The sequence below is a fragment of the Puma concolor genome, chromosome A3, assembly GCF_028749965.1.
Source record: "Puma concolor isolate L17-30 chromosome A3, mPumCon1.1.hap2, whole genome shotgun sequence".
Classification (NCBI taxonomy): Eukaryota; Metazoa; Chordata; class Mammalia; order Carnivora; family Felidae; genus Puma; species Puma concolor.
Window position 1 is genome coordinate 125,991,922 of NC_141669.1, and position 26,967 is coordinate 126,018,888.

A 26,967-nucleotide genomic window follows, 5' to 3' on the forward strand; every position below is an offset into this window, starting at 1 on the left:
GTGCAGGGTTACTGTGATTCCAGAAGATGGAGGGCAAGTTTAAGATTTATTAAGTGCACATTAGAGAAGCTGGCAGGTTCTTGCTGGTTATCCACCTCTTATACTTATCAAAGGACTCTTACTAACCCCACATCAACTATATGTGCATGCATGCATGTGTGTATGTGTATGTCTGTATGTGTGTAAATAATTAATTAAATTACTTTTGACTGAGACCCATTTGATTTGGGTGGTATGGGGATAGGGGAAGTAAACTGGATGGAATTTTAGAAGAATGAAGTTTCCCCATTTATATTCTAACCTCCATATAACCTTTCTCTTATCTAGAAAGGAAGGGAGACTAACATCACTTGAGCACTAACTATATGTCAGGGAGATTTCTACCTTGTCTTATCACATTCTCATAAAAAGTCCTTGGAATATATTTTACTGCCACACTCATTTTATAGAACAGGGGAACCAAGGCTTAGAGAGAAGACATGCTTGTACATATAATGAATACATTTATCATAAGCATGCACATACCAAATGAGTTGATTTCTATTTTTACCTTATTTATGTCCCAAATAAATGTCCAGAGGGCAAAAATAAGGTTAATCACTTTTAGAGTCAATTTATGTCTTAAGAAATCCAAGAGGAAGATTTAGGAGACAATGACAGTTATATGGACTCTGTTGATCCTTCCCGATATGTTATCCCCACGGAGTGCAACTCATTTGGTGAGAGGAAGACGTAGAACAAGGGCTTGGAGCCTCAGGTCTTCCTGGGAGGTGTGTGGTCGACAGTATGTTTTACTGACTCCTCTGTGGCTCTGCACAGATCCACCCTTCTCCCATCAATACTACCACTAATATGTTTTTGAACATCACTGGAGGTGGGAAGGATGAGATCCTCAGGTGAGTCTATGGGGGTAGATCCTTTCTTTGTCTTTCCCAGTGGTTCAGGTGTGGTAACTGGGGCCCAGAGAAGAGACTGATTGGCTCGTTATTGCACAGAAAATAAGGGCTGGGGTCAGCTTTACAGAAGAGTTCCTCAAGCCCCAAACTTTTCTACTGTTTATGGAACTAGTCTAGCTTTACGCTGTTATTTTGGAGAGAATGTTCTCTCTGTTTCTCACTCAAGCTCCAATTCTTTCTGATAATTAGATCCTTCCAATGAGAAAGTAAGATAGTAAATGACCTCGGTGTTGCACACTTCTGGACATCCATGTTCTAAAGGGCACCTCTTCCAAGGTAAAATTTAACTCAGAGGAATATGGGGTCCACAGCATATGATGACAAGCTTCAGGAACCAATAATGGGGAAGGACTCCATTGGACACATCACATAAGGGTGACAAACTCTCTGGCAAGAAAAAAAGTCTCTTGTGCTCATTCAGACTTTTAGGCTCAAAGTCCCCTCCAGGTACCATCTTCACCGTATCCATCAGCATTTCTAATTGCAAATGCAACTCTGGTTATTTTGAGCAGGAAGGAAATTTATTTTTAAAAAATTTGGGTAGTTCACAGGATCACCATCAGGACTGGAAAATAAGACTAGGAGAATGGCTGGGAACAAGGAAGGCTGCAAAGTTGAAGCCATGGTGAACAGAACACTGAGCACTTGTACTGTCTTGCCCCATCAATGCCATCACCATCATCCCTGCCAGTACTGTTCCCAGAAAAAGGATGAGGCTGGCTGTTGTCACTGTTGCCATCAGAACGAATTCTCCATTGGCCTTGCTTCCTTGCCTACTGGCTCCTAGTTCAGTGTGTGCTCAATGTGGGAGTGTCTGATTGGCTGAGCCCACGATAAGTACCTACTTCGTAGCTGCAAGAGAGGCTTCAAGGGAGAGTGCCTATGCTAGTAACTACCTACTGTCTCTCGGCTGTAAGCCCATCCTTTCACACTCTTCTCTGTGATGCAGCCGGTGGGACTGTGAAAACTGAGTTCTCCCTCATTCTTCTGCCAGTTGCGTCTAGTTAGACTCTGCGTGGGAGACACATAGAAGAAACTGAGGGAAAAAGTAAAATGAGGGGAGATGAGGCAACAGAAAGAGACATCAAAGAATCAATCACAATTGAAAATAGAACTACCCTAAGAACCAGCCATTGTACTACTAGGTATCCAAAGGATGCAAAGATGAGACCTGAAGGGGCACATACACTCCAATGTTTATAGCAGCGCTATCCACAAGAGCCAAATTATGGAAAGAACCCAAATGTCCATTGACTGATGAATGGATACAAAAGAAGTGGTATATATACACACAATAGAATACTACTCAGCGATCAAAAATAATGAAATCTTGCCATTTGCAATGACGTGGATGGAACTGGAGTGTATTATGCTAAATGAAATAAGCCAATCAGAGAAACAGTTATCATGTGATTTCACTCATATGTGGAATTTGAGAAACCCAGCAGATGAGTATAGGGGAAGGGAAGGAAAAATAAGATAAAAATAGAGCTAAGGCAAACCATAAGAGACTCTTAAATACAGAGAATAAAGTGAGGGTTTCTGGGGTGGGGGCCTGGATTAAATGGGTGATGGGCATTAAAGAGGGCACTTTTTGGGATGAGCACTGGGTGTCACATGTAAGAGATGAATCACTGGGTTCTACTCCTGAAGTCACGAGTACACTGTATGTTAGCTAACTTGAAAATAAATTTTTTAAACAAACAAACAAACAAATAAATAAATAAATTTTACCTGGTTTAAAAAAAAGAAAAAAAGAAATGAGGGGAAATGGGATTTTTCTTCCTGTTTCTGGCTCCAGTCAGCATGTCTCCAACAGCAAAAAACAGTTACGCCTCCAGCTTCTGGATCCTTTTGGCAGTTTTCAAGCCACATGCATTGCACCTCCCCAGACACGCCAGCACCAGCTGGATGCACCTCCCAACCCAGTGGGCCCAGCACTATCTCAGCCAGGTTCCCCTCGGAGGTCTGAACGCCGGTCACAGTGCATTTTAGAAGACTGAGTCCCAGCCACACAGCCCCCATCTCTCTGTCCTGCCAGAGGCGTGAGCTCCAGCTGTGCCTGGGCCCCTTTGATGAGCGCCTAGGTCTGAGATTCCCAAATAATTTATTCTCTCAAATCTTGGAGTCGTGGACGCACTCCCTACCACTGCCAGTGCTCGTAGAACAAATTCTCAGCATTAAATCCTCTCTGTTTGAGACACTGAGTATAGTTTCTGTGACCTTTACTGAACCTTGACTGATAGGGAGTCTAGCTCTTTCAACTTTTATAGTGGAATTCTGGTTTTACCTCATATCAAGACTCCCTGTAGGGACTTCTTCAACTTAGGAATGGGATTAAGATGTAGGAATGGCTAACAAAGAGCCATTATAGACATCCTGATTTCCAACTAGGCCGTAAAATCTGGCAACACCTTGTTACTCTTCAAACCTGGATTTTAACTTCAGTTTTGCTATTGATTTGCTGTGAGGTCTTAGACGAGTCTATTTCCTACTAGAAGCTTCCATTTGTACACGTGTAAAAATAAAAAGGAAAGTTATTGGGGCTGCGGAACTCAACATTTCCTGAGTTTCCAAATCATCTCCAGCTTCCTCTGGGCATTTCTGGCTCTGGAGACAGCTTCCAAGAGAGAATAAAGAGAGGGAAGATAAGGGGTCCTGGGTCTGCATGACACCATGAGAAACACTCGAAGATTCTATTTTGAGGTGTCCTCTGGGTTCTAATGGGCAGAGTAATGAGAAAATAGTTGATAACAAAAAAACACAGCATCTTCCAATGAGGACCTTGTAAGGTAGAATGTTCCCTCCGCTCAGCCCCTGAGGGCTTTGAGTTCATTCCTGAGGACAGCAGGTGAGAAGACACTGTCAACTGCAAAGCACACTCTGGCCATTTCCAAGGACTGCTCTGGTCCATGGACCTTCTAGGGCAGAATTATTTTGTTCCAGTCATTCATGTATGTAAACGTAATCAAGAACTGAGAGGTACTAATGGGATGGACAAACTTCAGGTCCTTATCAGATTTGGCTAGGTACCTGAACAGCCATAGTTCTTCAAATTGAGAAGTACTCTTTGACATTATTAATCCATCACCCTCGACTCATGGACAGGAAACTGAGGTCCTGAGAGGAGCATCCCTCCACCCTACCCTGTCTCAACCAGGTCATACATTCAACCAGGGGCAAAGTTGGGATTTGTATTTGGATATTTTTATTCCAAGATAAGTGTTCTTCCCACAGGATGTCGACCAGTGATGACTTGAAAATTTGGTCTGAATCATAAAGATGTACAAAGAGGTTTCCCAGGAAAGGAGACTAACTCTCACAGATGTGTGCAGGCAAGGGCCACGTAAATGTGGGAGATGCCACACACAGGAGCCATTTGGCTAGATGGTCACTCTGCAAAACTGCCAGATTAGCAGGGCTTTGGGCTTTGGGGGTCTTCCACACAATCTTTCCCCAATGCTCCCACTTTTAATGATTATAACATTCATCTAATGATTTTAATATTTTCTCCTGATCTCCTTCTGTAAAAGGAGCAAGCACCAAGATACTTCTTAAGCCCTTTTCCCGCCCCCTATCAGTGGATTGGCCCTTAACTATCATCCAATCCACAAATTCTGAAACTTTAAAATCACTTGGCACTACTTGTTAAAAATGCATATTTATGGTGTCTTGAGGACCCAATTTTTATTTTGTTGTTGTTGTTGTTTAGTTTTTATTTCATAATCATAAACTTAACTCTGCAACCCAGCTAGACTTGGAGGAGAGTAAGGAAAATACGGAACCCATAGAACTGCAACAAAAGAACAAAAAGCTTATAGGATATTTCAAGAAGATGGGGGTGAGGGGATGCTCTCCTGATCTAAAGAAGGAATGGTCTGGTAGTTAAGATAAAACACAAGTCAAATTTATTAGATTTGTCCACAGTCAGCAACAGTGACCTTCTTGCTGTTTGTGCCATTCCTGGCCCTAAAGCGCCCCATGGCTTTCACAATATTCATGCCTTCTTTCACCTTGCCAAAGATCACATGCTTGCCATCTAACCACTCAGTCTTGGCAGTGCAGATGGAAAACTGGGTATTGTTTGTGTTGGGTCCAGCATTTGCCACGGATGAGATGCCAGGACCTGTGTGCTTCAGGATGAAATTCTAACCATCAGATTTCTCCCCTTATAGACAGACTAGCTGCCAGTGCCATTATGGCATGTGAAGTAAAGTCTCCACCCTGGCCAATAGTCCCAAAATAATCCAGTGAGAGAAGAAAACTTGATCACCTATTTTTTTCCTCCCCAGTGTTCAGAGCACAAAAGTTCTCTGCTATCTTTGGTACTGTGTCTGCAAACAGCTGGAAGGACATGTGGCCCAAAGGGTTGCATTCCACCTTGATATCGAAGAACACGGTGGGGTCAATTGTGGCTGGATGGTGTCTGCAAGGCCTGAAGGACCTGTATTTTAGACAGCCCCTGCCTACCCCAAATGACCTAATGTAAGTGTTTGTCAGTAGCATTTTCAGAAATACCCAACAGTTTAACCAGCCCTTTTTAAAGAGGGTGAAATGAGCGATGTGGAGAGGAAAGGAATTACTGAACAGTAAGTGGACCCCAGACTTTCATTAGAGCCTCTTGATTCAAGTTGTACAAAACAATGCACTTACTCAAAAGATACATCCAGGTTTTGGTGTGCGGTGGTGGCCAAACCTCCTGCTGTGGGGCTCAATCCTCAAGCCTGGCACTTCTTATCTTGCCCAGTCCTTTGGGGACCCCTGTCCTTCTTCCCCATGCGTTTCCTCTCCCCCATCCCTCCCCTCCTTATCCTTCCTCCTCCTTCTACTTCCTTTCCATATGTTCCAGTTATCTACCTATTGCAGAGAACGAAATTTCCCAAAACATTTTCTATTTCTCACTATTTTGTGGGTGGGTACTTTGGGAGGGAATCAGCCCAGTGGTGCTCTCCTGGGGTGTTCACCTGGTTGTAGCCAGATATCTGCTGGGACCACAATCACCTGAAGCTCTGCTTGGTGGAAGCTCATTCATGTGGCTGGGACGTGACACTGATTCTCAGGTAGAGCTTTTCTGGGGCTTTCGGCCAGAGTGTATGATTGGGCCTCCCCAGCATGGTTGTCTCAGAGTAGCTGAACCTCTTACATGGAAGCTGCTTCACACACACCCCCAACAAGCATCCAGAGAGGATCGAGAGCACTTTTCCTGGCCTATCCTTGGAAGTCACACAGCATCATCTGGCTTTACTCTCCTGGTCAAAACAGTCCCAGCATTTGCCTGGACTCAAAGGGACAGGATGTGGACTCTACCTCTAGACTGAAGTATGTGAAAGAATTGTGAGTCCCTGCTTTCAGACTGTCTTTCCCTCCTTCATCCCTCCTCTCTTCCTCCTTCCTCTGCATCTTTGCTTTGCTTTCCCTAAGTCTTCCTCTCATGCCTCTCCCCAGTTACCTTCTATTTGTAGTGACTGTGCTGGACTCTGGAAGTGTATCCTTTATTGAAAGCTCAGGGAACGAGTCTATGAGCCTTTTTGGAGATGGATCTACCATGAGGTTGATGGAGCTCAAGCCTCATGATCCCTCATCTGAGCAAACCTACTTCCATTCCTAAGCATCTTATGACAATTTTACCAGGGCCACAGGGTCACCAGAGTTCCCATTTTGCAGGATTTCCATACTCCTCTCTCTTTCTTTTGGTGTTCCTGGAGGACCCAATGACTTCTTGTTCTCCGAACACTGCACAGGAGTAGATGTGAATTATTCATTCTCACAGACACCAGACCTCACAGAAAACTTTATTGCGGAAACTGGTGGCTTCCGAAAGATACATGGGGGCCCCGAGAGTTGAAGAGATAGGATCTCACACTGAGAAAGGGCCAAAGGGTAAAGGGCATTATGTTTGGAAAGAAGCTGAGCTGGAGGAAAGAGAGTAAGCAAATGCGGGGGTTCGGTTTTGGAGCAGCCAATGTCTTGGCAGCTGAGGAAGCCAATAAGAAGCATCAGTCAGGCACACATGGAGAGAGCCCTGGATTACAACCAAGTTCTGGAGGTTGTTCTACTTCTCTTTATCCTGCCCAGGGAGTTGGTGACTCTGCAAGATAACAGAATAGAAAAGGATGAGATGCTTGGGCCATACTCACCTTAGGAACCAAATCCTATAGTTAATGGAAAGAAGGAGATGGGGTCATATTTATATCTTTTCACAGGAAGAGAAAACAGAAGTGGAGTGATTTTGGGGGCTCATAGGGTGATCATGTGCTCCGTCTTTTCCTGTCAAGACCCAGTTTAAGCCTGTTATCCCAATGTAGTAACGAATGGCATCCCCTTTCACTGTCAAATTTCTCTGTTTGGTCAATAAAGCATGTGGTTGTCCTAGCTATAATCACCTTAAAAAGGAAAATGAAGAGGACGGGTGATGGTGCATGGTGGCCAGCCCTGGGCTCTGGGCTGGCTCACTGGGCCTCCTTCTGACATGGTCTTGGGCACTCCACCCCCTGTGCTTCCACTTTCTGCACCCCGTTTCCATCTCCTACTTGCCAACTTCCCTTTGACTACTGCTTCTATTCCCACCTTCTCTTTCCCAAAACGTCCTCTATTTACCCTTTGCAAGGTGCATTCTTATCTCATGATTGGACTGATTCTGTCAGCTCCAGGCCTGCCAACTTCCTGGAATGGACCAGTTAACACCCAGACCTCCCACTGGTGCAAGTGAGCTTGGGAGATGGGACCCCTGGGACTTACACACATCTGGGCAGATGGACCTGCAGACAGCTTCAGACTGGAAGTTGTTGTTGTTTCCAGCACAACCACCATAGGTGAATTTGGAGCAACGTTTGGTTTCCTTGTTGTACCACCAGCGTGGAATGAGGGCCAGGCAGAGGCCAACTTCCTTGGGCAAACTGCATACGTCTGCAGGGAGATTCCAGAACAGTACTCTTTGGGTTCTGCCTTGCTAGAGAATATTCCAGGCTTGTGGATAGGCTTGGAACAATGTAAGGCATGATATTTTTAGAGCTACATGAACATGCTAAAAAATATTATGCTGCTATACTCCTCCATGCTTTTGCACATGCCTGGAGTGTCCATCCCTCTTTTGCTTACTAGGTGCAATCTTATTCATTCCTCAAAAGCATCCCTAGACGTCAAACTCTTTGATGTCTTTCCTGGCCCTGTTCCTCACTCTTTGCTTTTCTTTATTGCTTTTTTTAAATTTAAATTTTTGCTCTTCTTGTTTTCAATCTTGCACACACATTGATCACTTCTGTGTAATTATTTGTTCATATTTTCTGACTCCTCCATCAGAATGTGAGGTTTGCACCTTATGTTATTTTGGCACACCAGTTCCTGGCAGATAATCTGGCACTGAGAGGATGCTTTAGGAATATATATCTTGCACTTCAAGAAATACTTATTGAGTAACCATTTTGTTCATAATACTACAAAGTACAAATAGAGTTCTTTAGAACCTCATCGTCTAAAGCATAACAACAACAGTATTTATTAAAGTTCTTAGCACTTGACACATATTAACCTATGACCTTATGAGGTAGGTCCTCTTATGGTCCTCATTTTGCAGATGAGGAAACTGAGGCTCATAGAGGCTAAGTAACTTCCCTAAGGAAGATGACATAGGGATTTGAACATAAATACTCTATTGCTTGTAGGATCAAGACAAGATCCCTTACTCTGGCTGGCAAAAACCAACGTTGTCAGAGTCTTGCCTACCTAGCCTGGCTTTACCATCCTCATATTTCTCTCTCTTATCATGGGCACGCTTGCTCTCTGGTCTCTAGACTTTCTAGACTTGAGCATGCTATCTCCTCACACAGGACCTTCGCACATACTATTACCTGTGCCTGAAAGCTCTTCCCTCCAATTTTTGCCTACTTACAACCCATTTTTCTGATCTTATATCTTGGATCTTTTCCCACGAAAACCTTCTTGCTTCCCTGGGTTATATTGAGTAAGCAGAGACCATCATGGGTGTAAGAGGCACCAGCAAATACTTGTTGAAAGAAAGAATGAATGAATGAATAGTCCTTGACGGTCCTCTTTAGAGCTCAATCATATGGGCACAGCAGAAAGAGTGTAGGAGGTCAAAAATGGTTAGGGAAGGCATCCTGGATTTATATAGACAAACAGGCCTGGAAAGATACTTGTTTCTTAGAGCTATCATATCTCCTGATGCCATGTTGGCATTTGATAGGACCTCCGTGGTTCCTTGACATCTCAGAGGATCGCAGAAGAATAGCCAAGAGACCATGTGGTCTAATGCCTATATCTTTCTTACACATGGGGAAACTAAGGCCCATAAAGGAAAATTTCTGTTACTCACACCACATACCTAAATAGGGGAGAAAAGAAATAAACTCCATCCCAGTCCAGCACTGCTAGGATTTGTGTCAGGCAGAAGATGCATCCAGACTCTTGGTCAGAGACCAGCCATCATTCAAGGAGAGGGGTCCAGCAATGCCAGTGCTGATGGGCAGAGAGTGCAGGTCAGAAGTGAGGGCACTGGATAGTTCAGGGAGTTTGTGTGTTACCTTCATCGGGGTCTACACATTTCTTCGCACAGTTAAACTTGCAACACTTCATCTTCCCCGAGCAACGTTTTTTCCTCCCACAGTGGTCGATTTCTTTGAAACTGCATGGTGGTTTGTTTTCGGGACACTTCTCTGAGGGAGAAAACAAGGGAAGAAGGGAGGCCAGAACCCTCCATTGCCAGGCCCAGAGCACCACTGCAGAGTTAGAGAAGCCTTTTTTCACTTCATCGTCCCCAGAAGGTAGTGACCTTTAGATGGCTCAGGATTTTCACATCACTGTCCCCACTCCCAACCCGATAACGACTCACCATGTAGTACCTACACCCAGCCCTACCCCCAACCCCACCACTCATAGGATGCTCTCCACTAGGACTACTCTGGTCACTTGGCTTTCTTGTATTTGGATGTTCCCTGGGTGGGGGCAAGAGTGCTGTAGCTCCTCCAGGTGACTGAGATCTCCATTTGTGGAGTCAAGTGTCTGGACTTTGAATTCTGTGCAACCCTTAGTATGACAGGCATCATCTCTGGACCTTGCCTCTTTCATCTGCCTATAGAGTTGGTTTGAGGATTAGGCGACAAATCTTGTAAGCCATCGTCAAGCTGCCTGGGGCATAATACTGATAACTAATATTAACGAGATGCTTACTGTGCCCTTGTCCTTTTCTCCTTAATTCTCATGACACCTCTATGGGTGAGTCCTATCAATATCCACATTTTATAAACAGAGGAATCTGCAGCACAGGCAGGTTATGTGAACCTTTCCAAGGTCACACACAGCTACTGAGGAGAGGAACCAGGATTTGAACCTGCAATGTATGGCTTCACTGCTGAGTGCTCAGTGTATTTTAGCTGCTACTTAAGGGATCTTCATATTTCCGCATTTCAAGGGACTTCCAGAGACCATTCTTTACTCCAAAAGCAAGGACCTTCTGGGGGTGTGGGTATGGGGAGACTTTTGGGGCTGCAACTGGGAGATTTAAAGCTGCTAAGGGCGGTGCTGGGGTGGGGGGGGGATCTTTCTTATAGGAAAGGTCCATAAGGTTCCAGCACCTTTTTAGTCCATCTTATGGCCCCCTGGTCTAGAAGGAATCCCTCTCATAATGACAGTGGGGAGTCCGTTGCTACAGACTCAGGTCCCTGTGCTCGTGGAATGCATCTGACCAGGAGTTTGGGGTCTGAGAGAAGGACTGAGAACATCTCCCATTTCTCCTGCCCAGGGTCCCAGGCTGAAGGTGGAAGTGTTCCTCCTCTGTAGAATTCTTTGTTTCTCCCTCCCAGAAACTTCCGTTTTTCCGCTGGGAGGGCTAGTCCCTGATACTTACTGCCAAGCAACCCCTCAACCAGCTCAGGCTCCTGAACTCTCCCCAGGAGGATGAATAGTACCAGGACTGGCACAAGTCCCAAGGGCCCCATTTTAAGAGCTACTGGCCTGGCTGCTGGCACGAAAATTAGGAACTGCTCCGCAGTAGCTCCTGCTTCTGATCTTTGGCTGTCCTGGCACAGGAGCCACACTTCCTGTGCCGGGGAACGCCAAGTCCCCGAGGCCACCGGTGGGAGTAGCTGGCACCCACAGCACCAACCCTGGGGGAAGGAACTCTTGAAAAGCAGCTCCTCGGGGCGCCTGGGTGGCGCAGTCGGTTAAGCGTCCGACTTCAGCCAGGTCACGATCTCGCGGTCCGGGAGTTCGAGCCCCGCGTCAGGCTCTGGGCTGATGGCTCAGAGCCTGGAGCCTGTTTCCGATTCTGTGTCTCCCTCTCTCTCTGCCCCTCCCCCGTTCATGCTCTGTCTCTCTCTGTCCCAAAAATAAATAAACGTTGAAAAAAAAAAATTAAAAAAAAAAAAAAAAAAAGAAAGAAAAGCAGCTCCTACTCCTCAGCTCGCTGCGGCTCTCTGGCTCTCTGGTCAACCAGGGAGAGAGGCAAAGATTGTCTGGGACTTCTAGACTCCCTTGGATAAAGGGAAGTTCAATTCCAGCATCTTCCATTTTCCAGTGGAGTTTAGAGATCAAGAATATTCCAGTTTTCTTTCCAGTCTTACCCTTCTCCTGACATGTCTATTTGTCTCCTTATTTTTCTCACACTTTATTTTTCTTCTTTCTTTTTTTTTTAATTTTCCTTACATTTATGTATTTATTTTTGAGAGACAGAGAGAGAGAGAGACAGAGCACAAGCGGGGGATGGGCAGAAAGAGAAGGAGACACAGAATCTGAAGCAGGCTCTAGGTTGTCAGCACAGAGCCCGACGCAGGGCTCGAACTCACAAACCACGAGATCATGACCCAAGCCGAAGCTGGACACTCAACCAACTGAGCCACCTAGGCGCTCCTATTTTTCTTCTTTCTGTGCTTCCTCCTTTTGCTGTGTGCCTGCCTTTTTCTCTTTTCCTGTGAGTCTCCCTCCGGGTCTCTTTCTCCCTGCCCTTCATTTCCCTTCTGTCCTTCTCCTTTTTCTTCTTTTTGAGCCATCCCTTTTCTTAAACCATCGTCAAAAAGTAAAGGTATTACCATGTGTAGCATGTGGGGAAGGAGACAGGTTTATCTCAGGTTGGACCAAATCTTCAGAAAGTATTTGTCAAGATCATGCTGCTTTGAGAGCAGGAGAGGATGCCAGCACTAACAGAAAGCCTCTATTTGGAATGGTTGATGCAGGAGGGAAATAGTAACTATCAGTTATGACATCAGAACCAGCAGCTATGGGGCATGAAGATTCTTCCATTGGGTTCTCCAACTTAAGGTTTGAAGGTTTAATAAGGCATGTTCTTGGCTTGCCTCTGATTTCACCTGTAGCTACAGGAGACAGACCTGGGGCACATTTTTGTTTTTCCTAACCCACTTTTAGAAAAATTGAGGTGGGATTCACATCAGATAAGATTAACCATTTTTAAGAGGACAGATCAGTGGCTTTTTAGTACCTTTACAATGTTCTGTAACCACCACCGTTGTTAGTTCCAAAATATTTTTATCACTCCAAAAGAAGGCACCTTGCTGCCTCAATTGGAAGAGCATGTGACTCTTGATCTCGGGGTTGTGAGTTCAAGCCCCACGTCAGGTGTAAAGATTACTTAAATAAATGAAACTTAAAAAACGAAAGCAAAACCAAAAGAAAACCTTATACCTACTAGCAGTTGCTATTTCCCCCCAGCCCAATCCCATCCCTGGCAACCACTAACCTACTTTCTATGGCTATGGATCTACCTATTCTGGATACTTCATAAAAATGGATTCATACTGTAGGTGACCTTTTGTGTATGACTTTTTTTGCTTAGAGTAACGTTTTCGGTTTTTGTGGCATATATTAGTGTTTTGCTCCTTTTGTGGCCGAATGACACCCAATGCTTAGAGACAGCTTCCAACTTCAAGTGTCAGAGTCTACTTCTGTGCTATGGGTTTTCTCTGGCTCCCTGACATCTTGCTAAGCTTGCATGTGGAACAGTCTGGAAGAGCAAGGGCTTTAATACCCCCAGGCATCCAGGAAGGAATGGGAATCAATGAATAAATGACTCAACTGCCCCGTCACTGGAGACGAATGCAGACATTTGGACACATGTTTTACAGCATTCCTTAGAAGGCCCCTGGGAGAATAAGCTGCAGTTTCCCCCCACAGTAACCAGCTTATAGTCGACTCCTCTCTTGCCTGTATCATTTACCCGATCCCCACCTTGTGTGTCTTGAGAGATCTCCCAAGTAAACTGCTTTCACGCATGTCCTTGTCCCAGGATTAGTTTCTGGGGGATCCAAACTAAGGTAATGCCCAAAGACCTTTGTCTTAAAAGGGTCTTACAATTTTTTGAAGAAACAGAGGAGGACAATGTCCCTGGAGCTCTCAGCTCTCGAGAGCTGACTGTTTCCCCTCCCTTTCATTGTGTCACAAGAGGCCTCAGTGACCCTTTATTCTCTGCAAAGTGTAATGTACCAACAGATGTGAATTATTCAGTCTCAGAGGCACAGGACTACACAAAGTACTTTATTGGGGTAAATTGGGAGCTATGCAGGGGGCTCTAGACATTGGACATAAAGAAAAGAAGCATAGAGATGGGTCAAAACAGAATGATACCATGTTTAAGAGTCTGAGATAGAGGAAGGCGAATGCAGATCCTGGGGCTCTGTAAGGGGAAGAGCTGAGGTCTTGGAATGTGAGAGTAGAACAGTGGAAACCAGCGTGGACCATTGGTCAGGCACACAGACAGAGCCTTGGATCATGAGCCAAATCCTGGTGGTTGTTCAGGTACATCCTTAATGCAATGAGGATTATAAGCCTGGAGAGAATGTAGGACAGGACCAGTTAAGCACTTGGGCTCAGCTTATCTTCAGAACAAGTCTTGAAGTTATGCTCATATATCTTTGCACAGCAGATTAAAACAAAGTGGGTTTGCTTTGGGGAGCTATGGCTTCCTCCTTAAAAGCGGAATTGGATGTGGTTGGGAGCAGATTGATGGCAATCCAGCACTAATCTGGACGTCTTGTGACCTCTCTGAAGTTGGTCTCTGGGATTTCATCATGTCTGCATCCTCCTTCCATCCCTCATACATGCCAGCTTTGATTCATGACCATGTCCCTTCCCAAACTCAATTCCCAGAAAGCTGCTATCCAACCCTCTGCCAGGTGCATACTTACCCCCCAAGTGGAGCTGGCTCTGCCAGCACTGGTCTGCCAAGGACATAGCCAACCCGGAACAAAGCAACCAACACCCAGACCTTTCAGCATGGCCCTAATGGGGTTGGGAAGCCCCAGGGACTCACGTTTTTTGGAGCACATGTTCTGGCACATGTCTTTGGTTTGGAAGTTGTTATTGTTTCCTTTGCAGCCACCATAGATGAACCTGGAGCAGGTACCCTTTTCCTTGTCATACCACCAACGATGAAAAAAGGCCATGCAGGGGCCAGTTTCTTTGGGCATATCACATATGTCTGTAGGGAGACCCCAGAGTTGAGAAATAAGAGTGCCCACCCCTCAAAAAAGGAGCTGTTATTGTTACCCCTGGACACCACCAGAGATGAAACTGAGCAGGCTCCTTTCACCTTTTCACACCTCAGGAGCCCAGACCCATTGGTATATTGTGCACATTGTAGGGAGACCCCAGAGTGGAGCTGTTTGGGTGTCTGCATCCCCGGAGAACATCGGTCTCTCCCATTCCTTCTGGTCACTGTCCCTGTTATCTTCCTGAGAGTGAGGAGACTAATTTGAAGGCTCTGCTCCCAAATCAGTGTGTGTATTGACCTCCCACATTACCTGTCTTGTCCTTGACATCCTCTTCTGTACAATGGGAATGCAAAATCTCACCCTGCTTGTGGCACAGAGCCATCCTGAGGTACAAGTGAGACTGCCTTCATGGCACTCGAGGTTGTGAACTCCTTGATTATATCTGAATATGCAGCTTCTAGCAGTGCCTGGCATAGAGTAGCTGCTCAGTAAATACATCCTGAATGGATTAAAGATATGGAAGTGCCTTGGAAATGGCAAATTATAAACCACATACTCTGCCCCCTAAACCATGCCAGGAAGAGAGAATATGGGATCATGAGTAAAGGGGAAGTCCACTCAGGGAAGCCAGGGACTAGTATTTTAGATGGTCCAGCACCTTTCTTCCCTCAGTTAGCTTCAGTCCTGTTATGGGTTGGATTGTGTCTCTCCCTACTCACCCCACCCCCATTTGTATGTTGAATCTTAATCCTCAGGATTTCAGAATGTGACCCTATTTGGAAATAGAGTTGTGGCAAATGTAATTAGTTCAGATGAGTTATACTGGGGTAGGATGCATCCCTAATCCAACAGGGCTGGTTTCTTTATAGAAAGGGGAAATTTGGACACACACACACACACACACAGAGAGAGAGAGAGAGAGAGAGAGAGAGAGAGAGAGAGAGAGAGAGAGATGAAGCTGAAGGCAGAAGTCTACAAGCCCAGGATTGCCAAATATTGCCAGCAAACCATCAGGAATTAGAGGAAAAGCATGGAACAGATTCTCCCCCTCACAACCTGAGAAAGAACCTGCTTTGCCAACACTTGACCTTGGACTTGTAGCCTGTAGAACTGTGAGACAATATATTGTTGTTTAAGCCACCCAGTTTGTGGTCCTTTGTTGCTGCAGCCCTAGCAAATGAATGTAGATCTGAACTCAACTCTGAGTTCCATGAGGGAAAACTTCCCATAGCTGAACAGGCAAGTCCTGCTGATTTTTTTTTTTAATTTTTTTTTTCAACATTTATTTATTTTTGGGAGAGAGAGACAGAGCATGAATGGGGGAGGGGCAGAGAGAGAGGGAGACACAGAATCGGAAACAGGCTCCAGGCTCTGAGCCATCAGTCCAGAGCCCGACGCGGGGCTTGAACTCACGGACCGCAAGATCGTGACCTGGCTGAAGTCGGACGCTTAACCGACTGCGCCACCCAGGTGCCCCAAGTCCTGCTGATTTTTATCCTCCTCTTAGCTCACCTCTCTGACACTCTCTTTAAATCTTGGTGTCTCGTGCCTGGGCTGTTGGGATAGCCTGGAACTGATCTTCCTGGCCCTGTCTCTGGCCCTTCTAATCAGTCCTTCATTCTGCCTGCCAGAGGGAAGCACCTACTGGACCTGAAAAAAGCTGATCATGTCATTCCACAGCTAGGACCTTTACTTCATGGCAAAGTCTTCCACTGACCCACAAGCCTTTTGTAGTCTGGCTCCCGCTTGTGGTTCTGCACCACCACCTGACACCACAGTACCATTTGAGGTACATGCTCCTGCAACCTTCAACACCCCATGGTATCCCACACCTCCACACCTTTCGCTTTCATTTCCTCTGTCCACCCCGCTGTTGTTCATTAGCGACAGTCCCACTCTCCCTTCAAAACCTTCCTCAGACATCAGCTCCTCTGTGATGTCACTGACTCCAGTCTAAACCCCACACCCCCATAGCTTCCTGGACCGATCCTTCATTGTTCCACCATGTTTCTGAATCTCTTGTGCGTGGTTGTCAATGGATTCCCTCCTCAGTCTTCTCCATGAGGTCATGAGCTTCCAAGGGAGCAGAGATTGTGTCTGATTCCATCTTGGAGCCCCATTCCTAGCAGGTGGTCTGGCATAGAATAGGATCTTGCAGAACGTTGAGGGTAAAACAAAATGCACCCTGACCTGAACCAAATAAGCCATTCATTGAGCACCTACTATGTGCAAGATGCCTTTTAAAATAAATATTTATTTATTTTTGAGAGAGAGACAGACAGAAAGTGCCAACATGAGCAGGGGAAGGGCAAAGAAAGAAGGAGACAGAGAATCCCAAGCAGGCTCCACACCATCAGCACAGAACCCCATGTGGGGCTCGAACTCATGAACCTCGAGATCGTGACCTGAGCTGAAACCAAGAGTGTGACACTCAACTCACTGAGCCACTCATGTGCCCCTCAAGATGCTTTAAGAGACAAAAGGCATGGCCTCTGCTTTTTAGGAACTCCCTAAACAAATAACTTAAGCTAATATGTGTCACTTGGCTAAATTGTGTCCAGGAATTGCTCTAAGCACTTCCTGTGCATCATCTTGTTTGATCCTCCAAATAGCCTTTAACATTGGTTCTTTTCTTATCTGGGGAAAGTGAGGAACAACAGGGGAAAGTTGTTAATTTGCCCAGGCTGGTGACAGACTAAGACTTGAACTCAGAAAACCTAGATTCAAAAACCCTCACCTTTAGGCAAATGAACAACTCACCATCCTCTTGCCCACTCTGCCCCATTGTCCATTGTCAAGTCCTGCTTACTTTACTGCCTAGACATCTTTCAAACACAGCCCACTCTTCTCCATCCCCTCAGCTACCTCTCTGGTCCAAGCTACCATATCCTCTTTTCCTGAAATCCTTCAAGACATTCTGTTTCTCCTCTGTTAGTGATAAAACCCTGATCGCATCACTGTCCACCTCAGTGGATTTTCATTGCTCTTGGGATCAAAGTGAGATGCCAGCCCACCAGACCCTATCTCACCAGATCCTTTTCCTCCTGCCGTGCTCATACACATTCTTGCTGTCTGGCCTCTCTAAGCCCCACCATTGAGCCTTTGTGCATGTTATTCTCTGTGCCTTGAAATCCCTCCCATCCACTCTTTGCCTAAATTTCCTACCCATCCTTCTGAACTCAACTTCAGGTTTGCTTTCTCAGGGAAGCCTTCCTTACCTCCCTGACCACACGAGTCAAATCCCATTATGACTCTCAGAGATACTCAATACATATTTGTTAAATAAATGAGTAAAGAATCTTTGATAGTCTTTTTGGAGCCCAAGAAGATGGGCATGGAGTTAAGATCACAGGAACAAAGGAAAAACCCTCTGGTCTGCAGTAGTCAAGGGATGTTTCCTGGTGCTAAATTGAACTTAGAGAAGCAGAGAGGCAGCCCCTCAGCAACAAAAAGCTGGTAAATACCAATAGCTTACTTATCACTTGCAGCTACAATGTGCCAACAATGGCCACATGGAGACTAAGAAAATCATGAGTTAGAAATAAACAAAAAAAGAAAACCATAAGAGTGAAAGCAGCCAAGAGACTATCTGCTTCAATCCTACACTCACATTCTGTTTGGGGAAATCAAAGACCAGATTGGATGAAGATACTACCTAATGTCACACATAATATTAGGGGCAGTGATGGATGTAAATTACAGGTCTCCCCGTCCAGCAATCTTGCTGAAAGACCAGCCCTTAGTAAAGCAGGGATGATGCTACACAGGTGGGCAGAAGGTGAGGGTGTGGGCAGAGGGGCTGGTTATTCTGAGGCTCCTAGTATTACCTTGGTGGAGGTCTAAACACTTTTTTCCACAGCTGAAGATGCAACACTTCTTGTTGTCCAGACATTGTCTGTCCTTCGTACATTCATCCCTTTCTTTGAATTCACATTTCTCTTGGATTCTGGGGCATCTCCCTAAAGGAAAGGACAGTTTTACAACCGTGAATCTTAGAGGGCACAGTGTCCACTCTTCTCCCAACCCAAGGCAACTCTGTAAAGTCAGGGATGTTTGCTTTCTCTTTGCTCATCCACAGGAGTCCTTTTCCTTAGGGTGCTCTCATGTATTTCCAAGCACTGCCTACACTGACTTCCCTTCTGACCACTCTCTACCTTCTTACCCCATCCCTAGTTCCACCCCTTAGCCCCATCCCCTCTAATGCAGGATTTCTCAAACTTGCCAGTCTTTATGATCATTATTTATGGGAGGAGGAGGGCTGTCCTGTGGGTGTTCAGCGTCTCGGGCCCCTATCAGTAGGGTGTTCAGCGTCTCGGGCCCCTATCCACCAGAAGCCAATAGCACTCTCCAGTTTAACAATCCAAAATATCTGCAGATATTGCAAATGTCCCCTGGAAGGCAAAATTGCCCATTGAAATCCACTGGTCTAAATTAATCTGGTCATTTTGGCCTAGTTGAGGAGTCAGTGTTTTGGAGTTCCTCCCAGGGGCGCTATTGCACAATGATTAATAACACTCACCCTGGCGTCAGAGAGTTGGGTTTTTAAATTCTACATCTTGGTTTACCACTCACCTCTCTGAACCTTGGTTTCTTCACTTGTAAACTTGTTTTAGCCTTACAAAGTTGTTGAGGAGGAAATGAGACAAAGTGCGTAAAGTTACAATCATAGGAACTGATGCATAGCAATGTTAACTAACGTTTATCCACTGTTTACCATACACCAAGGACTTTTCTGTGCATTTTAAATGCTATCTCAGGGCGCTTGGGTGTCTCAGTAGGTTAAGTGTCCAACTTTTGATTTCAGCTTAGGTCATGGTCTCACAGTTGGTGAGTTCGAGCCCTGCATCGGGCTCTGTTCTGACAGTGCAGAGTCTGCTTGGGATTCTGTCTTTCCCTCTCTCTCTGTCCCTCTCCTACTCCTGTTCACACTTTCTCTCTCAAAAATAAACTTAAAAAAAAAATTTAAATGCTATCTCCCATAATCCTCCTAATACCTCTAAGAGGTCAGTTCTACTGACATCCACATTTTGTGCAGGAGGAGACTGAAGCACATGGAATCTAACTAACTTGCCCTAGTTTATGGCTACTGAACAGTGAAACCAGAGTTTGGACCCACCATGTCTGACTCCAGATCTCTCTAACTCCCTACTTTCTGAGTGTTGACTAAATGGTAACCAATTGTCATTATTACTCTATAGTCATGGAGGATTACTGTCTTCAGTTCAAAGAAACTTCTGGATACTGTCTTTTATCCCAAAGGTAGGGAACCCCTGGGGATGCAGGAATACTTTATAAGACTACATTTGAAAGAATCAGGAGTTGATAGAGATAATATCCTGAGAAAGGAGGCTATTTTTTGTGGGGTAAGGGGAAGATCCCCTAGACCTCCCAGATTCTTAAAGCCCCTCCCATAAATGCAAGATCCTGTGACTCTTCCTTCCACCCCCAATCGACCCTCTACTTCAAAGGGGCTGAAATTGGGGGTTGCCTCAGGTCCAGATTCTTGCATTCAGAGAGGGCATTTCCATAAAGGGGGAAATTGGAAGAAATATTCCAAATACCTCCCAACCTTGGACCAGGGCTAACATGGTGGGAAGCAACTCAAGTCTTAGCACCTGTTCCTTGTTTCATTCTCCCAGCACCCTCCCTCTCTTCAGCGCGAAGGCTGAGGCCCCACTACTTACTGGGAAAGATCCAGTCACTGAAACCCTGGACATTCACTAGAAAGGCGGATAAGACCAGGATGCTCAAAAGTCTAGAAGACGCCATTCTGAAGAAGAGCTGGCCTGTTCAGTGGTTCCAGAATATGAAAATGTCTGGCCAGCCTATTTCTTCAGTAGTCAGTATCTTGGATGTGAGAACCGGAGTCAAGCCAGACACCTCTTATCCTGCTGGGAACGCCAAGTTCCTGAGATCGTCAATGTGGCCAGCTGGCATCTACAGCCCACAGCTCTGGGGAAGAGTCTTTTCTTGGATGGTTCATGATGCTCAACAGCCCGGGCTAGGCTAGGCCCTCTGGTCCACCGTGGGGTGTGGGCAAAGCTTATCTCACTTTCCATGTGAACTTAGGAGTACATGCCACCATAAGGGGTCTTGATAACTTTGAGAGTTCTGGAATGTCCTCATTCTCCATTCATTTTCCACTTTATCTGCACACTAACTGCTATGCCCCTTTTGTTTATCTCTGACAATGTATCTCTATGGATGTCTTGGTATGTCTTTGTTTAGATGTGCTTCTCTGTGTTGGTGTCTGCCTTATTCTCTTTTTCTGTGGGCTTCTCATGGTCTCTGTGTCTCTTTCTCCCTCTCCCACCATTTCATCCAACCTTCTCCCTTTTCTCTTTGGGTAGTTCATATTCTTTGACAAAGGCCAAAGAGTAAATATGTTACCACAGAGTGGAGTGTGAGGGAGGAGGAGCCTGTCAGCAGAATTTTCAGATACTGTTTGTCAAGGTCATATTGCTTTGAGAGCAGTGGAAAATGTCAGCAGAGCTTATAGTGAGTGTCCTCCATCTGGTGCATCTTGTTGTCTGAGGAGGAACTGTAAAATGGGGAGGCCTGCCTGAGAGACCACACCCCAGTGAAAGTGCATAGACAGTAGAGTTGCTGGCTTCTGACTGGACTGGTGAAAGGGCCCTGGAGAGAGTGCTGGAGAATTTGGCAGCATTCCTACATGGACTCCACAATGCCTGCCAGCCAGCCAGTCAGTCCCGGGAGAGGGAGAGACTCTCCTTAGAGAGTAAATGTTGTCTGTAGGGTCCCTGTTTCTTTCTTCAACTAGCTGTTTCACTTTGGGTCAAGTTGTTCTCCATTTGTCCTACATGATGGGCAGAAGCCAGACAAAGCCAGCTGTATCATCAGTGAGTGACTATATGGTCACAAAATTTAGGATCACAGACAGAGCCCCCTGTGGGAATCTGTGGTGTGTGTCTCAGCCTATTGACAGTGATATTCTCAGCTAGGAAGGCCCGAGACACTCTTGGGGGCATATTTACTCAAAGTGAGGCCCACAGGCATTCCCTTGACAGACATGCCTCCACCACCACGGGAAAGCATTGTGGTTGGAACAGCCTTTGTGGTTCTTATTGTTATCACAGGACTTACCTCTGCCACACCATCAGGGAACTTCAGAGCACACAATTTATTATTACTCACAAGCCCTGGAGGGTATATGGCATGCCAGAAGGCCACACAGAAGGTTGTGGACAAAGAGAAGGGTAGGAAGTGTGGACCTGGGGCTCTCTGCCTTTATTAAGGTCCAAGGGTGGAATGTCTAGGGTTTCATGGATTCACTTTTTATTGGCGAATTTAAAGCATATAAAAGTGGGAATCAGGGTGTGGGGAGGGAGAAGCAGGGTCACTCGGGTGGTCTGTTATCTGGGATCCTCGAGGCCTTTGCAAAGGGGGAACTTCATGGGTGAGGACAGCCTGGTTCCTTATCTAGCTGTGTTGTTAATATCTGTGTTATACAGCTGGCGCTGCATTTATTCGATATGGATGTCTTCGAAATGGATGCCTCAGCACTCAAAAGCTTAGTGTCAGGCACTTACATTAAAATAAAAAAGCTGCATATCAGGCACTTATACCACACAGTCCAATCCCATCAGTTTCTAGATCCCACTGAACCCCACAAAGGGAGCAGGGAATAGAATTTCTTTTTTTTTTTTTTTTTAATGTTTTTTCAACGTTTATTTTTTTGGGGACAGAGAGAGACAGAGCATGAAAGGGGGAGGGGCAGAGAGAGAGGGAGACACAGAATCGGAAACAGGCTCCAGGCTCTGAGCCATCAGCCCAGAGCCCGACGCGGGGCTCGAACTCACGGAGCGCGAGATCGTGACCTGGCTGAAGTCGGACGCTTAACCGACTGCGCCACCCAGGCGCCCCATGGGAATAGAATTTCTAATGAACCACCAAGATGTCTTGAGCAGTGCTGTCCCTCCCCTCTTATTCTATGTCCCTCCCATACTCAGGCCAGGAGAGAATACAAAGCTGAACCACCTGGTGCAAGGACTCTGAGGGCACACGTCCATTTCTTCATCTTAGAGGGGTCATAAGGCCCAGAGGAGTGCAAATTATGACTCCATGTCACCGAGTGAGTGAGTGTCTGAGATAAAGGTAAGAGGGAAAGGAGTATCTGAGTTCTTGTCAGAGGTCGCTATGGAAGCTTCTGACATTGGTGTGAATATATCTTACTATGGAGCTGCAGGTAGGGAGGAATAGTGCACACAAAGGGGATGAAGGTGATGTCCATAGTGGGGACAGAAGCTAGGGACCCACAGAGACTAAATGTCCAAATGGCTCCCAGTGCCCCAGGGAAGGCTGAATTCTTCTCTAAATTTTCTTGAAAGTAAATGAAAACTCAGAATTTCTAGTTGTTCTATCTATTCTGCCTTGCCTAATTTCAAGTCCCACCCAAGGGTCTCACTTTTCAAGCAGATGAGATGAAATTTATGTCTTGGGGGCCTAGGATGAATGACCTCTTTTGCCCCTTCCTTACTCAGTTTCTTGAAGAAGGCTGAGTAAGGATCCATGTGGATCTTTGCCCTCCTTCCCTTATCTCCTCTCACCGATGGTCAGTCATGGTGCCCTCCCTCTACCTCAGCCACACTTCTATTCTAGCACCAATCTGCTGGTCAGAATGAGGGACTCCAAGGGGTACCAAGGTAGATGGCCTCTACCTGGAGATTTCTGCTTGTAATTAGGCCAAGACGTTGATCAAGCTTCCTGTGCTTGGCTTTCTGTGTTGTTTTCTGTGCCTCTAAGTGTGTTAGTGAGTTTCGTGTTTGTTTCCTCAAATAAACCCTGAGCTCCACTGAACAGGTCTGTGTCTAGGACCTAGTGTTTAGAACATTAATAGGGCCAGAATAAACACTCGGTGCAGACTACTAGATGAGCGAGGTAGCTATGTGGATAGATGGGTGGCTCATAGTATGATGAATGGGAATACAGTTGGAAGAATACAAAGGATGGGTGAGGGTATCATGGATATTTGGGTGCATGAATGCCTGAACATGGCTGGGGGGATGAATGGATTGGATTGAACATAAGGATGGATAGGTTAGTAATGGGACAAACGGGTAATTGATGGAAACTCTGGCAGGTAAATGAGTGAATTGTTAGGTGGATGGAGGGGAGATGGGTGTAGAAATGATGGAGACCTATGTTGACAGGTATGAGAGAATATGTTTGTATGAAAGATGAGTAAAGGCTAGATATAAAACAGGCAGCTGGATACGTAGAAAGAAGGTGGGTGAGAAGGGTAAGTGGGTGGATATATGAGTGAGAGAATGGGTGGAAAGATCAATAAGTTTAAAGGTATTTCAATGCAAGCTAGGTGAGCGGATGGATAGGTGGTAAATGCTTTGAATGATTGGTGGATAGTGTGGGTGGGGTGGAAACATGAGTATATTGAAGAAAACATTAAACAAAGTTAAAGACAAAAAAAGAATTATGTACAAAATCAGTTATACTACTTTAAGGTAATACATTTGAAAATAGAGAGAAAATGGATCAATTTTAGCAACATATAAAAGATCGAAATTTACGGAGGAGGAGGTAGAGAGCCTATATACACTGTAAGGTAAAGTACAAGAAAAAAATTTGTAAAAATAGGGTTGCCCAGGTGGCTCAGTTGGTTCAACACCTGACTCTTGATTTTGGTTCAGGTCATGATCTCACAGTTTGTGGGATCAAGCCCTGTGTTGGGCTCCAGGCTGAGTGTGGAGCCTGCTAGGGATTCTCCCTCTCTCTCTCTTCCTCTCTCTCTCTCTCTGCCTTTCCCCTGCTTGTGCTCACTCTCTCTCTCAAAATAAAGAAATAAACATTAAAAATTTATAAAAAATTATTTCAAATATACCACTATAGAAGAAACCTTACCTAGTTGCTTTTGGAGCTCAATTTTGTGTAGCCCTAAAAAATAGAGAATATTATTAAAATATTATTATGGAAATTTTTATTTAAAATATTACAGACCATAGGTGGTGCCTGGCTGCTCAGTAGGTAGAGTGTGCAACTCTTGATTTCAGGGTCATGAATTCATGCCCCACATTTTGGGCATATATATTACTTGAAAGAAAATAAAAATAAATTGAGATATTAAAATATTACAAATCATAGGAAAAATAAGTAACCTCCCAATTAGTTTTCCATGCTAGTTTGTTGAAAGTAATATGATTCCAATAGCAAAACATACAAAAGTAATAGGCCTATTTTTCTCTTGATTGTTGATGTGAAATTTCTGAATAAACTATTTGCTTAAAGTACCTTCGGTGTATTAATAGAAGTATACACTCAATATGATTAAGGTCAGTCCTGGAATGCAAGGATGGTTCAACATATGGAAATTTAATAATATAAGTTCTTATACTAACAAATCAGAAGAGAAAATTATTACATGATTAGATGCTTAAAGTGTATTTGATAAAATTCCACAGTAATATCCAATAACAATAGTAAATGTATAAAAAGAAAACCATCCAAGTGCAGTAAAATCTATTTATCCCAAAGCCCACAACAAATGACATTTCATACTGCAGGAGACACTGATTTTAAGATAAAGAACCAGACAGGGATAGATGTCATTACCTTTATTTTCAACATTATTTCAGAGGCTCTACATGATACAAAGAGACAAGAAAACAAAGTCATGACATTGGGAAATGAGAGTCAAATTACTCATCATTTTCAGATATGATTATATATAAAATATAAGTAAACTCATTAAATATTGTTATACTTCTTTTTTTTCCCAACAACAATTTTTAAAATTGTCTCAAATGCTTTGTTTTAATCAAGAATATTTTCTTAGAACCTGTCGTGTTTTTTTTCCATTTCATTGCTTCTAAATATACTATTGTTTTTGCTTCACAAATGATATTTCTGAATCCATTCTTCATATTTTAATCCAACCTCATTTATTTATTTGTTTTTATTTTTTTATTTAAGTCCAAGTTAGTTAACATGTAGTCTAATAATGATTTCATGAATAGAATTTAGTGATTCATCACTTACATGTAACACCCAGAGCTCATCCCAGCAAGTGCTCTCCTTAAAGTCCATCACCCGTTTAGCCCATCCGCCTACCCAACATCCCTCCAGCAACCCTCAGTTTCTTTTCTGTATTTAAGAGTCTCTTATGGTTTGTTTCCCTCTCTTTTTTTCAAACTTATTTTTGCTTCCCTTCCTCTATGTTCATCCCTTTTGTTTCTTAAATTCCATATATGAGTGAAATCATATGATATCTTTTTCTGACTTATTTCACTTAGATTAATACACTCTAGTTCCATCACATTGTTGCAAATGGCAAGATTTCATTCTTTTTGATCACCAAGTAATATTACAGTGTGTGTGTGTGTACATACACCACTTGTATGTGTATCTATGAATACCACATCTTCTTTATCCATTCATCAGTTGGTGGACATTTGGGCTCTTTTCATAATTTGGCTATTGTTGATAGTGCTGCTATAAACATTAAGGTGCATGTGCTCCTTAGAATCAGCACTTTTGTATCCTTTGGATAAATACCTAGCAGTGCAATTGTTAGGTTGTAGGGTAGTTCTATTTTTAACTTTTTGAGGAACCCCCATATTATTTTCCAGAGTGGCTGCACCAGTTTGCATTCCCATCAGCAGTGCAAAAGAGTTCCCCTTTCTTAACATTCTCACCAACATGGTTGTTTTCTGAGTTGTTAATGTTAGCCATTCTGACTGGCGTGAGGTGGCATCTCATTGTGGTTTTGATTTGTATTTCTCTGGTGATGAGTGATGTTGAGCATCTTTTTATGTGTCTGTTAGCCATTTGAATGTCTTCTTAAAAATTTTTTTAACGTTGATTTATTTTTGAGAGAGACAGAGACAGAATGCGAGTGGGTTAGGGGCAGAGAGAGAGGGAGACACAGAAGCAGAAGCAGGCTCCAGGCTCTGAGCTGTCAGCACAGAGCCTGACGCAGGACTCGAACTCAAGAGCTGTGAGATCATAACCTGAGCCAAAGTTGGACGCTCAACCGACCAAGCCACCCAAGTGCCCCTGAATGTCTTGTTTGGAAAAGTGTCTACTCATGTCTTCTGCCCATGTCTTAGCTGGATTATTTGTTTTTTGGGGGGAGGGGTGTTGAGTTTGGTAATTTCTTTATAGATTTTGGATACTAACCCTTTACCTGATATGTCTTTTGCAAATATCTTCTCCCATTCTGTCAGTTGCCTTATAGTTTTGCTGATTGTTTCCTTCACTGTGCAGAAGCTTTTTATCTTGATGAGGCACCAATAGTTCATTTTTGCTTTTGTTTCCCTTGCCTCTGAAGACATTTCAAGTAAGAAATTGCTGCGGCTGAGGTCAAAGAATTTGCTGCCTGTGTTCTCCTCTAGGATTTTGATGGTTTCCTGTCTTAAATTTAGGTCTTTCATCCATTTGAGTTTATTTTTGTGTATGGTATAAGAAAGTGGTCCAGGTTCATTCTTCTGCACGTCTGTCCAGTTGTCCCAACACCATTTGCTGAAGAGACTGTCTTTTTTCCATTGGATATTCTTTCCTGTTTTGTCAAAGATTAGTTGGCC

The 26,967-nt window shown here is 44.4% G+C and overlaps 3 protein-coding genes and 1 pseudogene across 4 annotated transcripts in view; 1 reads left to right on the forward strand and 3 right to left on the reverse strand.

The window, feature by feature from the left end:
* LOC147582763 (uncharacterized) overlaps positions 1-26,967 on the forward strand; it is a 58,302-nt gene that overhangs the window by 4,749 nt on the left and 26,586 nt on the right. Inside the window, exon 2 of one of the 2 annotated variants that reach the window (XM_086702330.1) lies at positions 20,053-20,203. The exons of the other annotated variant lie outside the window; for it this stretch is intronic. Within the exon in view, the coding sequence (XP_086558456.1) occupies positions 20,053-20,082 (30 nt within the window). The 3' untranslated portion in view covers positions 20,083-20,203. Of the gene's footprint in view, positions 1-20,052; positions 20,204-26,967 lie in introns of those variants that run through there. 2 annotated transcript variants of the gene reach the window in all.
* On the reverse strand, positions 4,814-5,752 carry LOC147582764 (peptidyl-prolyl cis-trans isomerase A pseudogene; annotated as a pseudogene).
* LOC112869484 (WAP four-disulfide core domain protein 6B-like) lies at positions 6,729-11,071 on the reverse strand. The gene is made up of 4 exons (XM_086702329.1): positions 10,819-11,071; positions 9,497-9,628; positions 7,695-7,862; positions 6,729-7,044 (listed from the first exon to the last, which is right to left on the reverse strand). Coding segments are annotated over exons 1-4 (393 nt in total). The 5' UTR covers positions 10,910-11,071; the 3' UTR covers positions 6,729-7,042.
* LOC112868849 (eppin-like) lies at positions 13,437-20,234 on the reverse strand. The gene is made up of 4 exons (XM_025931828.2): positions 20,098-20,234; positions 18,241-18,372; positions 14,233-14,400; positions 13,437-13,749 (listed from the first exon to the last, which is right to left on the reverse strand). The coding sequence occupies exons 1-4, from the start codon at positions 20,180-20,182 to the stop codon at positions 13,742-13,744; spliced, it is 393 nt and encodes a 130-aa protein (XP_025787613.1). The 5' UTR covers positions 20,183-20,234; the 3' UTR covers positions 13,437-13,741.

What these genes read in the sequence shown, in the direction of transcription:
- LOC112869484 (XM_086702329.1), bottom strand. Translation starts at nt 10,909, where the DNA reads ATGGGGCCCTTGGGACTTGTGCCAGTCCTGGTACTATTCATCCTCCTG. An exon ending in GGTTGAGGGGTTGCTTGGCA is followed by an intron (nt 9,629 to 10,818) that starts GTAAGTATCAGG and finishes TTTCTCCCTCAG; the next exon opens with AGAAGTGTCCCGAAAACAAA. An exon ending in ATGTGTAGACCCCGATGAAG is followed by an intron (nt 7,863 to 9,496) that starts GTAACACACAAA and finishes ATCTCCCTGCAG; the next exon opens with ACGTATGCAGTTTGCCCAAG.
- LOC112868849 (XM_025931828.2), bottom strand. Translation starts at nt 20,182, where the DNA reads ATGGCGTCTTCTAGACTTTTGAGCATCCTGGTCTTATCCGCCTTTCTA. An exon ending in CAGTGACTGGATCTTTCCCA is followed by an intron (nt 18,373 to 20,097) that starts GTAAGTAGTGGG and finishes CCTTTCCTTTAG; the next exon opens with GGAGATGCCCCAGAATCCAA. An exon ending in GTGTTTAGACCTCCACCAAG is followed by an intron (nt 14,401 to 18,240) that starts GTAATACTAGGA and finishes GTCTCCCTACAG; the next exon opens with ACATATGTGATATGCCCAAA.